The 16,599-nt window shown below is 43.5% G+C and overlaps 1 protein-coding gene across 1 annotated transcript in view; it reads left to right on the plus strand.

The window, feature by feature from the left end:
* The first annotated feature begins 2,856 nt into the window (after positions 1–2,856).
* The window catches only part of STRBP (spermatid perinuclear RNA binding protein), a 37,209-nt gene continuing 23,466 nt past the window's right edge, over positions 2,857–16,599 (plus strand). Inside the window, exons 1-4 of the mRNA XM_065418904.1 lie at positions 2,857–3,068; positions 8,146–8,311; positions 10,371–10,515; positions 16,290–16,381. Coding sequence (XP_065274976.1) covers positions 2,890–3,068; positions 8,146–8,311; positions 10,371–10,515; positions 16,290–16,381 — 582 coding nt within the window. The 5' untranslated portion in view covers positions 2,857–2,889. The remainder of the gene's footprint in view (positions 3,069–8,145; positions 8,312–10,370; positions 10,516–16,289; positions 16,382–16,599) is intronic.

Consider the following 16,599-nt stretch of genomic DNA (forward strand, 5'->3'; position numbering starts at 1 on the left):
CGTACCCATTGGAGCATATTTGATGACTAAGTGAGGAGTCACTTCCAATCTGCCTGCTTGTATCTGTTACAAATTGCAAGAGTCAGAGACGCATTGAGTTTGCAAAGCTGTGCAAATGTGAAGGGCTTGGAATGGTTAGTTTTTCTAAAATGCATTCAAGGAAGGGGGAAAACCCCACCCAGTTAACTAATTCCTGAGAGCCAGCTGTTGTGAGTAATTTCAGCCTATTGATTTTTTTTTTTAAGCCCTCTAAATGTTATTGCTGTGAGACAGGGAGGAGCGAATAGGTGCAGCATTATATTTACAATAAAGTACTGTATTCAGATTTGAGTAGATGATTGCTAATGAAATCCATTAAAAATAACCCAGCCAAACACACACTAAGATTTCACCCTCTGTGGTGAGAAGAACGCTCTGGGGGAAAAGGGACCTCCGGGAACACAGGGCACAGATTGGACTTTAAATGGAAAGCTTGCTGGGTCCTATGAATTCTTGACCCAGATTCTCTTGCTTAGTACTTACTTTGCCATTGCCCGTTAGTGAGGTAACCATGTGTTTCTAATACACAAGTTACAGGCTTATCAGTTTGCCGCTGCTGGAGTATTTTCCATAATCCGTGTTCACAAGCCGAGAGATTTGCGGAGGAGGGGACGTACTTTGGGTGGAGGTGAATTAACAAATCCATGTCACCGATTGACTGCTGAGCTGCAGTCTTTTCTTGGTTTGTAATTGAGATGAGCGACAGCAGGGCCCTTTGGGAATGGAATTCTAGTGTGAGAGTACTGGGAGGGGCGCTGGGGGAGCACTCCTCACCTGTGAACCAATGCGCTTCTCCCTGAGCATGTACAGTGCCTGTGGGATAGGAGAACTAAGTGCAGATTCAGCAATGAGACTGCTTGGATCCATTACAGGCCCTGCTGTCTCTGAGCTCAGGCATGGTTACAAGCTGTGAAGTAGGGGGAAAGATTCCCCTTCACTGCAGGATAAATGCAGTTTATGGAAGTAAATGATTAGCAAGAGTGCAGCAGTTAGCTGGGCAGCAGGGGAAGGCCCTGTGATCCATGTACTGGGAATATTTTTGATTCTCTCCTGTTCATAGGGAACAGAGTAAAAAGTTCCCTGACACTGCATCAGATTGGTCTCTGAGCACCAGGGTTACATGTGGCTGAAGGGGAAACACCAGGTGGTGAGTGAACCAGCATGGGCAGCCACTAACATGGGCTGAAAAATTGCTGTGTAGACATTTGGGCTCAGGCTGGAGCCCGAGCTTGGGACCCTGCAAGGGTGGAGGGTCATGCATGTCTCGCCTGGATGGCATGGCAACTAGACGTCTCCAATCAGGTCACAGGTCTCTGTGCCACCTCACCCAATTGTGGAACTCCGGGCGCCCTCCCTACAAGCCATTCTTCATTTGGGATCCTTTAACCCCATGTTTTTTCTATTTGATTATTTTTAATCGTTCCTCACAAGCTTAACCCTTCCCTTCCAGCCTCCTTCCTTGCCATTTTTCATGCTCTTCGCTGAATTCCCTCCTGTCAGGATTTTCCTAGTGATGTGTAGTTGCTCCAGACCCAGGTGCAATATCCCAGGCTTGGCAGCACCAAACTCATAGAGCGAGAGGCTGCTGGGCTGCCATGCCGTGGTGGGCTGCCTCTGCACCCAGCATGAGGGGGGAGCTGTCAGTCTTGGCATGTCTAGCCAGGCAGAGTTGTTCTCCCAGATTGTCAAAGCCCTGTACACAGTGCAGCTTCTCTCAGCCTCCTCCCCAGGACACCTCTCTTCCAAACTACCTGCCCCAAAACAAGACCACTTCCTGGCACTTCCTTGATGTGCATGGAGCCCTCGAATTTCCTCTTTGGAACCAGACCAGCTGACCCCTGGGAGCCACTCAGGGGCTGGGGGTCTGAACAAAGGGACAGAGTACCCCAGAATGCACTTCCTTCCTTCGTAGTTACTATTTACTTTGTAGCTCAGTGGTGACTAGGGGCCCCACCCAAGCTTAGTGCCGGTCTGTGCAAGGTGCTGCGTGGACAGACAGCCCTTGCCTAGAAAAGCTTAGACAAAGAGAGGGAGGAGAAACCAGGCACAGAGGGAAAGTGACTTTCCCAAGGTTACACAGCAGGTCAGTGGCAGAGCCAGGAAGAGAACCCAGGTTTCCTGCTGCTTCATTCATCCCCCTGCCTGCTAGACCTCCCTGGCTCTTTATGCTTCATCAGAACCATGGCTTTCCCCCCCCAAAATGAAACTTTCTTGGCGAAGTTATGCAAGGCAAGCACCCAACAATACCTTTATTAACCATTGCAGGTTGGATTAGCTAGGACAGTGCTTGACAGGTATTTCTGTGCATGGGCACTTCCAAGTGCATAGTCCCTGTCCTCAGGAGCTTACAGTTGCTATTGGATGAAGCTGATAAACAATATGGGGAATAGCAGAAGGGAGTGAAAAGGCTAGTTCTGGAGATCTCATTTGTGGAGTAAAGGAGATAAGAGAAATTTCTCCTTCTTGCATTTTTCTAGCTCTGGACCCGAGTTTTTCTGCCTGTAGTTTGGGAGCTGATACAGAGAACGTTACAACCTACATTCATGATGGCCAAGTCACAGGCACAACGTGCTGTTGCACTTTGCTACCAGTTTATGCCGGTTTGGTTTTTTCAGTACTTCACATTTAATCGGCTGGGTCTCTCTACTTCAGGCAGAGAAGAGATATAAGTTCTGCCATGATTCTAGACCTTTGTTATCCTAAAATACTCCCCCCGTCTATATTGGGGAGGATTCCCTTTCAAATAATGCCCTTCTCTTAATAAGCCAATAACTTCTTTTTTTCCCCTACTCTTTCCCACCTCTGTAACAGAGATCTATCCGATCTTTTGCTAATGATGACCGCCATGTTATGGTGAAACATTCAACCATTTATCCATCTCCAGAGGAACTTGAAGCTGTCCAGAACATGGTGTCGACAGTCGAATGTGCCCTTAAACATGTCTCCGATTGGATGGATGAAATGAACAAGTCTGTGAAAATCGAGGGAGATGGGGAAGCAAAAGAGGAAGCTGTAGAAAGTAATGCCAAGTGAGTGAGTTAAGCCTCATAATGAGCTACTGTACTACTATGAATGGATTTCTCTCCTGCTAAATAAGGGCCATAGTGTTCTTTGGCTTTGCTGGTTATGAATGTTCATAGCAGGAAGTAGATGTGTCTGGACTCCTTCTGAGATGCGAGCACATTGCGTGAGTGCAGGGAATGAGTAATGAATAGGAACCTGGTCAGGAGCTGTTCTCACTTTTAAGATGAAATGTTTTAAACTTGCAGTTAACAAATATAAGAAACAAACGCATCTCCCTGTAACTCCCAAATCTAAATCTACAGACATGTGACATCAGAGCTGTTTCAGTTTAATGGGCAAAAATGGATTTATAAATGTGTATTGTTTATTCAACAGGCTAACTGCTCCAAAGGAGCCATTACTGTACATCGTGTCATTCTGTACTGCATAAAACATCTGTCGCTGCACATCTCTCTGTTCCTTGACATGGTGCCAGATTTTGCTCTTCTAGTTTAACTCTAACAGTTTAGGAAACAGCTGGAACAACTGGCCCCTTTTCAGGTTTTTATGGCTAAAGATCTCTAACTCAGGCATTCTTGGCTCTCTAGGGCTGTACAGATAACTTAGGTTCACACTCTGAGCCAGGTAAGTGTTATGGCCAGTTTAGAGATGAGGGAACTGAGGCACAGAGAGGCTGATTTATCCAAAGCCACATAGCAAATCAGTGGCAGGACCCAGTCCTGTGCTCTCATCAGACCATACTTCCTCCAGTATAACGACCTTCTTGGGACATAATCTGATTGGATCGTTAACATAACATGGTCTGAGAGCCGGTTCCTGGATTTTACCTCTAACTTTCCTTGCTACAAGTGGTGGATTATAATGTGGGTTGCTGCTGGGTGAGTTTTGCACAGAGAGTTCTGATCTGGTTTTAAGATTGGTGTGGAAAGGTCTCTGTGATCCATGCTGATCTGCTACATTATCTGAAATCTCTTATTGTAATGGAAGGTCTCTTCTGATTTTTGGAGTCATGGGTAAATATATTGGGTTAGTGCCCACAGGGTCAAGTGCTATTACTCAACACTAGATAATATATTTTGATGGCCAAATTCTGCTACCTGCCCTTGTGGTGAATATCACTTTACTCTGGGGGGGAGGGATAGCTCAGTGGTTTGAGCACTGGCCTGCTAAACCCAGGGTTGTGAGTTCAATCCTTGAGGGGGCCACTTAGGGATCTGGGGCAAAAATCTGTCTGGGGATTGGTCCTGCTTTGAGCAGGGGATTGGACTAGATGACCTCCTGAGGTCTCTTCCAACCCTGATTTTCTATGATTCTGTCAGTAATCTCATTGAAATCCAGGAGGACTAATTCTGGAGTAAGGTACTTCTCAGTATGAGGTGAAGGTGGCAGACATTCGGCTCTGAGTCAGCAAGACCGTCTCCTTAAGTGCTGCTGTATTCATTTATCTGGGCTGAAGATTTCATTTACTGGTTCAGTGTGAAGGAAGCAGTGATCACCAATCTGTCATAAAAATTACCATAATGAACCCTGATGTGCATTGGCAAATCCTAAATCTGACCATTCCCTATCGTGCTGGTAACAGTAACATAGTCTTTAGTTATTTCCAGGTCTCAACTAAAGTGTCAGTATAAGAGTGAGGGAACTGGGAAACAAAGCTCTGTTTTTCCTACTAGCTGGACATGCTCCAGTTTAGAAACAAGAAATGTTCCATATTAGTTGAGGAAAGCTCTGTATGTGAGCGCTCCCACGATCTGCTTAAAAATCCCAACAAATATGGTGAAATGATAGAAACTCTCTCATGCACCAACATTGCTAGTCAAAAGTTTCTCCTTTGTCTGGATTTGCTTGATTCTGTCCTATGCACATTTCAAGGGCTTGGGGTCTCTGGGAAATGTGCTTACTCAGAGTGAAGTTTCAGAGAGAAGCTCTGCTAACAGGCACCATATAAACAGACTCCAGTGAGCTAACTGAGATGCACTCCCCAGTAGCCAGGTCAGCGCATAATGTACTGGGCAAAGCAAACGCCCTACAAGTGCGCCTGCAATTTAGTTGTCTGTTTTCTGAGCACCCTTTTGTGACTAATAAATATTTCTCAGATCCCATTTCTGATCTTCTCAACATTCTTGTGCTTAGCCTGAGCAGCAAGGTGTTGCTTTTTAGTGCGAAATGTATGTGGAGAATAGAAATGGCAAAATATTTAAATTTCATGACTTTTTTTACATAAATTAACTGATAAATTGGTTTAAGGGAGTGGGATTGTGTGGACTCCAGGGAATAATAGCAGGAGATTGATAGGCTACTTCCCTGGAGATGGGCAGTTAAGCTGTGTCATCTTCTGTGGAAGATAATTAACGTCAGTTTTCTGCTGAGCGGTGGATTTTCTTGATTTCTCTGACTTTAGGTGGGATGCAGTGCACATTGTGTCAGTAATTTCCAAGTGTTGTTGGCAGCATTTTACTTTCTGCCATGGATAAAATAAGTGCAGAATGGGCTTTTTAAAACGGTTTTGGTGAAAGTCTTGGCTTGTATTAAGTGCTGTTGGCATAATCAAACAGCCTGACTTCAATGTCATGATTTTGTGTGCAGGATGTTTTATGTTCTTGCTGCGTTCTAAATTTAGAGTGCGTTTTTATAAGTGCCCAGGTCCCCCCTCTAATAAATCTCCTGTCTACAGATGCTCTGACAAAAAGTCAGCAGGCTGGAGAATAGCAGGTGTCAAAGCATAGACATGGAGAGTTTGGGCTATTTCTCTTCCTTCCCCCTCTCTCCAGCTGGTTTTTATAAAGCAAAAAGTTGAGAGCACTTTCTGTAGAATTTTGTATCAAAGCCAGCCGCTTGGACAGATCAGCAAGTGTTGCCTGCTGGCCTTGAAGGTATGGAGAATTTACATCCATCCCTGCTCCTGCAGAGGAGGGAACGTGGTGATTGGAAGAATTCTTACAAGCAGCAAAGCAGGACAAAACTGTGATGGAAACTAGGGCAAAGAATAATCCAGGCTGCTAGCTGTGAATCTCCTCTTCTAGCTGTGACTGATGCCATTTCTCCTTCACACCGCCTGCCTCCAGCCAAACGGACATGGTGACTAGCTGGCTGCCAGCACTAGCTCTGGGTGGGGGAAATGTGGGCATGTCCGGACAGTTGGGCTTGCCTGAATGCCTTTCCTTTACAGTAAAGAAATCTCAGCTGCAGCAGGTCTCTTTTCCACTAGTCTGGGCACAAGAATTCAGGGGCAGCTCTGAAACCCACCCTTAGCCAGAGTTTAACAAACTGACGTAACGCTGGCTCTGGGATGACTTGGCCAAATTTTGCAGATTGCAGCCGGGAAAAGTTTACACTAAAACAAGCAACCTGATTATTATTCATTGTAAACATTTACAGTGCAGTTTGCATCTTCAGCATGCTGTGCAAAGCATTACCAAACGGTTCCTCCCGTGCCAGAGAGAGGCAGGTGTTTGCCCTGTCGTCGCGTATGAAACGAACGCTGTCCGGGCAGCTCAGGCTTTGTGAAAACAGACAAAGCCTAGCAGCATTAAACATGTTTCTGTGAACTTTGAAACTCCTCAGTGGAAATACTTTTTTTAGTTTGTGGTGGATTATTTTAGAAATTCCCATGGAGGTTGACAAGGATAAAAGAAACAATTCAAGCTAAACCCATCACACCCTGCAAAATAGTAAGTTGGTCACTCACAAACCATTTTTAAAAGTATTATTCTTCCCTGCCAGATTAGCAGCCAAATGCTGCAGCATCTGGCTAATTTTCTAGAACCAGCGAGTGAAAGGGATTTACAACTTCTAATGACTGGGGCCCTGCAGTGGGAGTCAGGAGACCTGAGCTCTATCCCCAGCTCTGCCACTGACCATCTGGTGTGACCTTGAGAGTGTCACTTTCCTGTCTCTGCTGTTTAGGTAATAGGAGACAGTCCTTGTCCATCCCTTCCAGGTGTACCCAGTTGTGCCCGTGTAGGTGAAGGTAGACGTATGAGAGCGGCTCCAGGTGCACTATATGATTGTGGATCTCAGAGGGTGTCTGATCAGATCCTATCCCGGTGTGTGATGGTCAAGTGCCACTGACTGCACAGCTGCCTCTATCGCTGAGGCTGTTTTCCCCACTCCAACGCTTACAACCCTTCCCAGGGGGTGTGGAGCACAGTGATATGCCACTAGCTAGTGCTGCAGCATCCCAGAGGCAGCTCTCAGGAGTGCCTGCGTGTGAAGGGCAGCACTCACACCTACTGCCATTCTGTTTCCCTGGATTCCTGCTGGTTTGTGCACTCTTGGGCTGCTCAATTGCTTGTTGTCAGCTCTCAAAGCTGAAGCGTCGTTTATCTTGCTTTGAAACCTATGACGTTTACTGTGGCTCTTGAGTCTCCAGAGAAAACCAGGAAAATATTTAAGTCTGATTCCCCAGCCTCTGATTCTTCTACTTTCAGGGGTGAGAATTTTTGAAGGGCTCCTACAGGGAAGATTGCTTGAAATGGGGAGCCTTCTTAAAGTATCTAGTGTTTGCAGTATTCACAAAGCTACAGAAATGGTTTGCACAATATTTTGAAGTTACAAGCTTAAAAAAATACACGTAAAAGAAGTTGTAGGCCCCCGCTGTCGGGCGTGCCAGGGCCCCCACTGTCGGGCGTGCCGGGGCCCCCGCACGCCTGACAGCGGGGGCCTACAACTCTCGTTGAAAGACAATGGGGCGTAGGCTCATAAGTGTCCAAGTCACTTTTGAAAATGGGTCTTAGGCTTCTAAGAGCTGTTCTGAAAACGACTCCAGGCTCGTGTGCGCTCTCCTTCTCCTGCAGTTAGGCAGTGAACTGCTTGGAGCTTCATAACTTAATCCAAACTTTTGATTCACAATTCTGCGACTACAGGAGCGTTCCATGCATGTTCACATTCGTTTCCATCATTTTCCTGTTGGCTACTTGCAGAAAAGCAGTCAATGCTTTTCATGAACCTGTCACTGATGTGTTGCAGAAATGCTGGAATTGTTTCCATCCGTCTCTGTTCCCTTGCTACAATAGGGTGGTGGTGGCAGTGGGTTAAGTGTGAAAATATCACTGTAATTATTCAGACATGTTTCATTTCCAGGGATCAAGGTGGTCGGACCTTATGTGGTGTGATGAGAATTGGTTTGGTTGCAAAGGGCTTGCTGATAAAGGATGACATGGATTTGGAGCTGGTTCTCATGTGCAAAGAAAAACCCACAAAGACCTTGTTATATACAGTCAAAGACAATCTCCCAATCCAAATTCAGGTAAGTTAATTCGGGTAGTCCTCCAGCTCTGATTGATAGCACTGCAAGACATAGTCAGCTAAAAGCTGCACTGGGTAAAAGCTGAAATTAATTTGATACCAAGAAAAATACAAGTGGTAAAGGTACAGAGAGCAAAGACTGTACTTAGAATCTAGGACAGCGGCTAGAGCTTGAGAGACCTTAACCTGATGGGTAGAAAGGCTATCCTCAAAGCCGCCTTTGCTAGTCCTTGTTCCTGACATCAGTCCTGCTATGCCCTCCAGCTAACCTTCCTATTGGAGAATTCACCCATCGGGACTCCCTGCTCTCACTCCTAACACAGAAATTAAATGGGGTCTTAGATCTCCCTTCTCCTGAGCATGTCAATCTGGCTCACTCTGCCCGGTGTGTTGAACTTCCCCATTACAGAAGCTTTGTCCCTCAGCTCTGTGTTCAGCTCGGTGATTCTGAAGCGACAACAGGTAAGGTTAAGAGTTTGTCATGGTTATTTTTAGTAAAAGTCACCAACGGGCAATAAACAAAAATTCACGGGAGCCTGTAACCTGTCTGTGACTTAAATAACTGGGTGGGGCAGGGCTGATGGGGAAGGAATGACAGCTGGAGTCCCCTCCCCCCCCACCACAGGGGGCGGGCACAGAGTCCTGACTCTGACCCCAGCCGCAGCTCCAGGGGCGATTGGGGGGCACGGGGGATGCACAGCCCGAGCTCCAGCCGCAGCTCCAGGGGTGGTAGAGGGAGGAACGCACAGTCATGGGGGTGGGCAGCGCACAGCCCCGGCTTCAGTTCCAGCTGCGGGAAGGGATGCACAGCTCTGGCTCCAGCCCCAGCTTCAGCAGCTGACAGCTGAAACCGAAGACGTCACGGAGGTCCGGTAAAGTCACGGAACCCTAAATCATACCCTTAACAAGAGGCCATTCTGAGCGGTCAGTGGTCCTGGATCACGATGAACCCTTGATATGTACTTAGTTTTCATTTGTACCTTTTTGTTTTGGTGTGTAAAAAAGCATCCTGTGAACAGATGCAGCCAGTACCACCTCTTATTAAGGGAGCCCAGAGTTATAGCTTCCTTTGACACACCCCTGGGCCTGAATAATTAGTCCAGCCTGAAGCTCATGACATGCACTATTGCCTAGAGCCTGTGCCCCAACAAATACCCCTTGCAAGTAGCTTTCTAAACTAGGTGATGAAACTCATTCTCTCCCTCCCTGGTTTGCTTTCTTGTCTCATGTTTATTTCCACATACAGCGTACACGTTTCTACCATTCTTGGGAGCTATACTTCCCATTGTTCATTTGTTTGCACACAAGTTTTCAGGTTCTATGGAGGCAAAGTCCTACTCTGCAGACACAGCTGTCTCCGTAGCTGGGGCCTGGTGGGGACATGTAGGGTAGTGGAGAGGGTATGTTGCTTGCCTGTAACAGTTTTTTTCTGGAGGAAGTAAGTGCCCTAGATTGATCTCCCTATTTGTAAAGACATGGTGATTAGAAAGGGTAACTCTTACATGCTCTCTGTGGTTCCAGTTCTCTAAGCTGGTCCATGTGGATGGACCCCATCTCCTACAGAGTCCCATTGAAGCCAGCGGGGCTCCATGCAGGTGCCGAGGTCTTGTCCAGGCAGATCGGCTGGTAGGACTGGAGCCATTTATTTGCTTGCATCTGCTGCTAATTGTCAGGATGGTGGTAGACTGCCAGGGGTTTTGCATTTAGAGGCAGCATTGCCGAGAGTTAGATCCTGTAAGAGCTACAATTGCTGGCAAGTAATTCACCCTTGGGCAGCTTCAAAAGATGACTGATCACTGTCTGCATAATGAGTGGGATGCTGTAGTGCATTTATGCTGCCACCATTTAGCGTTTTTCTGGTGAACAGCTATTTACGTTGTTAAAAATTATTTACAACTTATCAACTCTTAGCTGAGGGTGGAGGGGCAGTGCCTGGCAGAACCTGTGTATTGTAGCAATGCGAGTTCAGGAGTCATCTGCAAGGGGCAAATGTTTCTTTAGGAGATGCTGCCTTTACCATGTTTGATTGGGGATCAAAAATGTTTCTTGATGCCTTTCAGAAACTTACAGAAGAGAAGTACCACGTGGAGCAGTGCGTGAATGAGGCCGCTATTATTATTCGTAACACAAAGGAGCCCACCCTAACACTGAAGGTGATACTTACATCCCCTCTCATTCGTGAGGAAATGGAGAAGAAGGACGGAGGTATATAGAGAGAGTCGTTTTCCTGCTTCCCTCAGAATTTTCTCCGAAAGGCTTTCTGACCGTGTAGCACAGGGTTAGTTAGGGAGTGAGGTCTTGGTTTTGTTGTATACTGTGTGTCATCGTTAGCTTGGCTCACCTCTATCGGTTACAATGATTGTTCTTTAAACAGTCAGCAACCATTTAATTTTCACATAAATATATGTAAAATTCCATTTGCCGTGCAGAGACAGCATTATTATAGCCTTGACTCAGACACCAATTAGATCTTGTCTGAAAGAAAGCAGAACTAGTTATTAGTTAATAATTAAGCAGTGCCTGCACAGTCGTGTTTTTAAATTAAATCAGTCAAATTGGACTGGTTCATAAAATTATTCCTATTGTATAAAACTGCTCTCTTAAAATGCAGTTCCTACAAAGCTGTCTCTCTTCCTGGCACACAGATTTTGCTCATTGTTGATGTGTATGTGTGTTTCTATCTTTAAGGTAAGAACTTCCTAACTAGGATACAGTTGAAGTTAAAGTTAAAATACTGCACTTCACTTGTGAAGTTAATGTTGTACCTACTGTCCTGAATGTAAAAATATATTTGGAAAATTATGCATCCTAATTCTTCCCCATCCATTCTTCCCTCTCTGCTGGGGACTTGCAACTTAGCCACAAGAAACTCTTAAGAAGCGTTGACTCTTAACGTCTATGAGATTGGAAAGAAACCAAGCGTAACACACAGAGCGAATGCAGCCGTGTTTTATTTTATTGTAATCTTCTTGTCAATAATTTCTGCTTCCGCTTCCCAAACCTATGCTTAGAAACTTTCCACTGGATGATGTCAGACCTTTGACCAACTGGCCACTCTCTGTCATGACAACTGAGGCAGCTGGGCCCATGTGGGCTAGGGAACTCCCTGTTGCTCTTTTCCCATTTCTAGACTTGCCACAAGTCCCTTTGCTTATTCCCCCTTCCCACATGAAATACCAATACACTGAGAAATGTTGGTCAGTTTCTCTTCATTTTGTGGGGAGAGGGCAGGAAGGATTGATTTTTCAAGTGAAATACAGCACTTAGGCAGCAGTTGGAAGTGCAAGAATCTTGCAATAGAGATGAATAGCAAAGATTTATTAATAAAAATGTCCAAGAATTCCCAAATCACTAATGAGGCTCTTGTGCAAAAACACAATTGTTTTTCTTTAAAACAAAAGCCAGATATTTGCAGACTACTGCACATTTTCTTCAACTTCCTGGCAAGTGCTGAGTTGAGGTTTGTTTCCATTGCGACAGATACACACTCGTGAGACTGAGCACAAAAATTTATGGGAAGGTATTTTTAACATCACTGTGTGCATGCAGTTTTGCACAAATGTTTCTTCCTGTGTGATCCCTTTCAGGAGGGGATAGTGCCTTCCTCTGCTGGAATAGAAACCTGGACTTCGTTAATTTGGGACTTGTCTGCTAAGCTGAATGAGGACATTAATTTTCACACTTTCTTGTTTTAATATAATTGTCGTTTTGTTACTGATTTAGGATATTAAAATATTTTTCAAAACTTTGTTCAAAAACCTTGCAGTCCACCTCTTAAATATAAAGATTGTCTCTGCAAATTTGTGATAGTGCTGGTAATAAGAGCTGTTAGATCCACCCCTACCATAAAACTGATGATTGTAAACTGGTTAACACACCTTGTTCTGAAGTCCAGATTCTTTTGTAGTTGGCTTCAGTTTCTGTGAAGTTCACTCCCTAGTTTATCTGAACAAAGAAAACTTGTAATATTCCCCTTCATAAGGGGGAATCAAACATTTTTTCTTACTGTATTAAGTAACCAGCTAGAGGGGGGGAAAGAGAAAATTTTTCAACTGTCTACAACCACTTCTAGTCACTTTGAGCCGTTTTAGATTTACTAAGTGAATAAAGTTTCAAATCTAATATCAAGGGGAAATATGTTGAAAAACGATTCAGGAAAAATAATTTAATATAAAGGGAAAATATTGCAACCCTTCTTTTGATGCTCCTGGACAGTGCCAGCCAAATACACGTGTATTTCATATGTCATTTTAAAAACTATTCCTCGCTTTTCTTAACTTTTTTCTGATAGTAAAGCTTTTCAAGTTCTTCATAATTTGCTTTTCATCTTGCTAGTAAGATGAGCCATTCTATTCCGGCTGCTGCTTTTCTCTTTGTTCCTTAGTTGGCAGATGACTAGTAGTATGCTAAGAGGCTGAGGGAAAGGCTGGGTGAAACTGACCAAGATTTCCAGCAGTATGGTTTGATTACAGTCACTAATTTATCCTCTAACCAAATAAGCAAGGTTAGGTGCAATGGAATTCTTTATCAGTGCTTCCATTTGTTCTGTAGGAATGTCGCGTGTACCTTCATGCCCTGATGTCAGAGTGCAGAGAACAAACATTCCTGGGTTTCTCTTTAGTCTCCCCCCTCTTTTTTTTTTTTTTTTTTTTTTTTTTTTGAGAAGTGTTAATGCTTAAAATGTAGTGTTTGTTCTATTTGTTTTTGCTGTTTGGTAGTAAAAACAAATACCAGACCAGTGTGTGTGCATTTCAATATTCCTTCCAAGCGATCCCCTTGGAGCCATTGTACAAGCTCTGTTTTCTCCTTGTTAAATGGAGAGGTCAAATGTTTGAATCTGGTGCATTCTGCGTCAGAGTGAAATTTATGTCCTCGGCAAGTTTAATATCACTCATGTCCCCCAAAGAACAGGATCTCTGTGAACTAGGCTTTCTCAGTGCCACTCTGGAAATAGTTGCAGTTACTAAACCTGTACATTCAAAATAAGAAGTAACTTCGGCCACCCAAATAGGATGGTGCTGAAAACAACCGAGTTCAGTAACTGAGCAACTGCTTCATAATCTGTCTGACACCCAGGACCTCGGTGGGCAGAGAGAATCACTGATGTTCTTGATATCCACAAGAGCCCTTGAAGGACCTGCAGAGCAAGCCACAGATTTGCCTCCTCTCCAGAAAGTAGCCCTGGTAGCTATAAACTAACGATGTTGGCAGGGGAGATTATGGAAGGACTCGTTCTGTAGGTGTTGCAGGCTCTGAATTAATGGCTGGTTTTTATTTTATTTTTTTAACAAACTCATCAGTGCTGAGTGTCCTTTTTAGAACTAAAAAAGGAAAAGAAGAAAGCTCCTCATACATGTTTGAAAACTTTGATTGGGTCTCACTTTCCTGACTAGCAGAGCATGAAGAAACATGCCATTCTAATGAGGATGTCAAAAGGGAGTCTGCTGCAAGTCGCTCACCCCTCTTCACTGCCTGTTCTCTCCATCTTTCTGTTTAACAGAATCTTGCACCCAAATGTTGACTGCCTGCAACATCTGCAAAAGCTGCCCTGGAAACTCAAGGGTTAATGTAATGAATGCACTATTTTCAAAGGCATCAGTGACTCTGGCCTCTTTAAATAACCTCTAATGAGCATCAACTTGCCACTGCAAAAGTAGGCTGTTGTATTTATGCTGAGTTACAGTGAAGCCTATTTAGTCACCTGTACAGTAACCGACAATACACACCATGTTCTGGTTTATAAGTTAGTGGTAAAATTAAGTTTGCTTCATCAACAGTTGTAACTTACTCTAGCAAAATGTTGTACAATCTCAGTTAGAAACAGACTTAATGGACTTGCAAATTCACCTTAATTGCTAAAATTGAACAATTTTGCAGTCAGTCAACCTTTGCCATTTCTAACTTTTAAAGAAGATTCTAATCACTCATTGACAGTAGCTGTTTTAAGCTTTAAGCAGATGTTTATATTGTCCCCAGTAAAGGGTTTTGTTACAGAAACATTGAAAGATTTGTAACACATGTTGCGCTTTCATAACCAATAAAACACAATTTTCTTCTTGTAAACGAAGAGGAAATTTGAAAGTAAGTCTTAAATTCCAAAGTGATGTGATGCAAAGTGACCTTTTGTGCTTGTAAACAAATACCTGCTAATCCCATATAAGACTTTTCAGCTCTTATTGGGAGGATTGGGAGGACAGGAGTGGAGATGAATTTTAGCGATGCGATTATGTTGATGAGGATAACAAGAAACAATGCAAATATCTGCTGCGAAGTTCATCAGGGTCAGAAAATAAGCATATAGCACTTCAGTCCTTTGCTGGGAGCAGAGCCAACAGATGCAAACTAAACCCACAAGCTATCAGACAAGATGTCTCTGTTTCTGTTGAGCTTTACACTCTGGTTTTTCATTACCTTTTATCCATCATGATGTAATGGCTACAGCTTTGCTCGACCTGTCTCCCTAGCCAACAGCATAGGAAGGGAGGCCGTTTTGATACTAAAATAGCAGTACCATGCAGCGTAACCTGTGAAAACAAATGGCAGCTGGGACGTTAACTGTAAGGGTGCGGGTGGGTGTGCGCATGCCCTGTATACAGTGGTGTCTATTTTTCTCCCGCGTCTCCTAAGTAAAATTAAATGTTTTGCTAGTTACTGAATATTGCTTTACCTGGCAGGCATCTACAAGCTGGTTTGGGTTCTGTATTTCAGTCAGCCCCACATGGCTATCTCTGTACAAACCCATATGAATTAGCTGTTATGAATGATGAAAAACAGTATTTTTCTACATTACTGCCAATTTCAAGAGGAGCAATAGAATAGATTCCTAAGAACAGTCAGTGTATTTATTCAAAGGGTTATTTTGAACTATGGGTTGGTTTAGTTCCCAGTATGTGCTGTTATGTCAGTTAAATGCTATTGACTAAGGAAGTTAGCCCTTAATCCTGCAGAGATACTTAGACATGTGTAATTCTACTCATGTGGTAGTATAATCACATGAATGAAGTTAGGCATGGGCTTTGTGGGTTTACAGAATCAGGGTTTTAATAATTTGTTCCTTTAAAAAAACGAGAAAAATAATTTCTTATGGAACGAGATGTGATTGCTAGAAGCACTTGGTAACATGCTGGATTTAAAAAAGGCGGGTGGGAGTGTAAAACTTAACAGAAGATTTCAGTTTTCTGCGTCTCAACTCTGACTTTAGTTTGTTTAGACAACTTCTGTTGCTGTTGGGAAGAGAAGATTTTTATGAAAGAAAAACAATCTTGAAATTGTTAACAGGATCTAGAAGTTTTAAAACTTCTTTGCTGCTTTCATTTGTTACCTGGTTACACACAACACTACAGTCAGAGTGAAAGAACTTGTGTATCAAAATGTAAAGTGCACATTAACACAAGTTCTGTTTTTCTCCAATTTGTTTATATTGAGTTAATATTGAAGAGAAATACACTTCTCCACTGTTAATTGCTGTGGCTTTGATAAAGATAAACTGGAAGCATCTTCAAATTCCCAAAAGGCACCTCTAAATCATTCTTCAATGCTTCCTGCCTCTGAGGCAAACTTTCTCCTTCAAGAAAATCTTCTCTTTGTTGAGAAGGTTGCTGTCAGTTAGTAATTCTGTGCTGATTTTATGCACCTGGAATAAAACCACAAACGGGAGGGAGGAATGAAAGAAGGAAAAGTGCTACATAGCTATTTTCTGCCCTGAAATGTGTTCTACATTTTTAATAAGATCCCAGATTGTCTGTAGCAGTGGCCATCGATTTTGTATAAGGAGTGAATGCCTTTTGCTTCTGTTGCACATGTGCACATTTACTACCTTTTTAATGGCTTGTTTGAATTAAATAACACAGTGCACTTAAAAAAATTTTTTTTTCTGGGAGTCTTATTAGCTCATTGAGATGCTGCCACTCTTTATGTACTGTGACAGAAACCCCTTGGTCAAATTGTATCTGTCTCTTTTTATCCCATTTTACCAGTAGATAATGTTGCGATGAAAGATCCTCCGGACTTATTGGACAGGCAGAAATGCCTGGAGGCCTTGGCCTCTCTGCGGCACGCCAAATGGTTTCAGGTTGGCTATTTGTTCTTATCTTATTGTTATTGTAGCCTTATGAGGTTTAATTTGAGACACTTTTAATTTTAATGCCTTTTTTAATTTCTGTCTAGCCCCTCTAGAGTGCAAGTCTAGAATTTCGAATTCTGAGTGCTGTTCTGTAAAAGCGACAACGCTAGGTAGCTAGCCAACTGGTCTATAGTTGTCATGAGGCTACAAAAGCAATTTTAACATTA

Source organism: Emys orbicularis, chromosome 18 (genome assembly GCF_028017835.1).
Source record: "Emys orbicularis isolate rEmyOrb1 chromosome 18, rEmyOrb1.hap1, whole genome shotgun sequence".
Classification (NCBI taxonomy): domain Eukaryota; kingdom Metazoa; phylum Chordata; order Testudines; family Emydidae; genus Emys; species Emys orbicularis.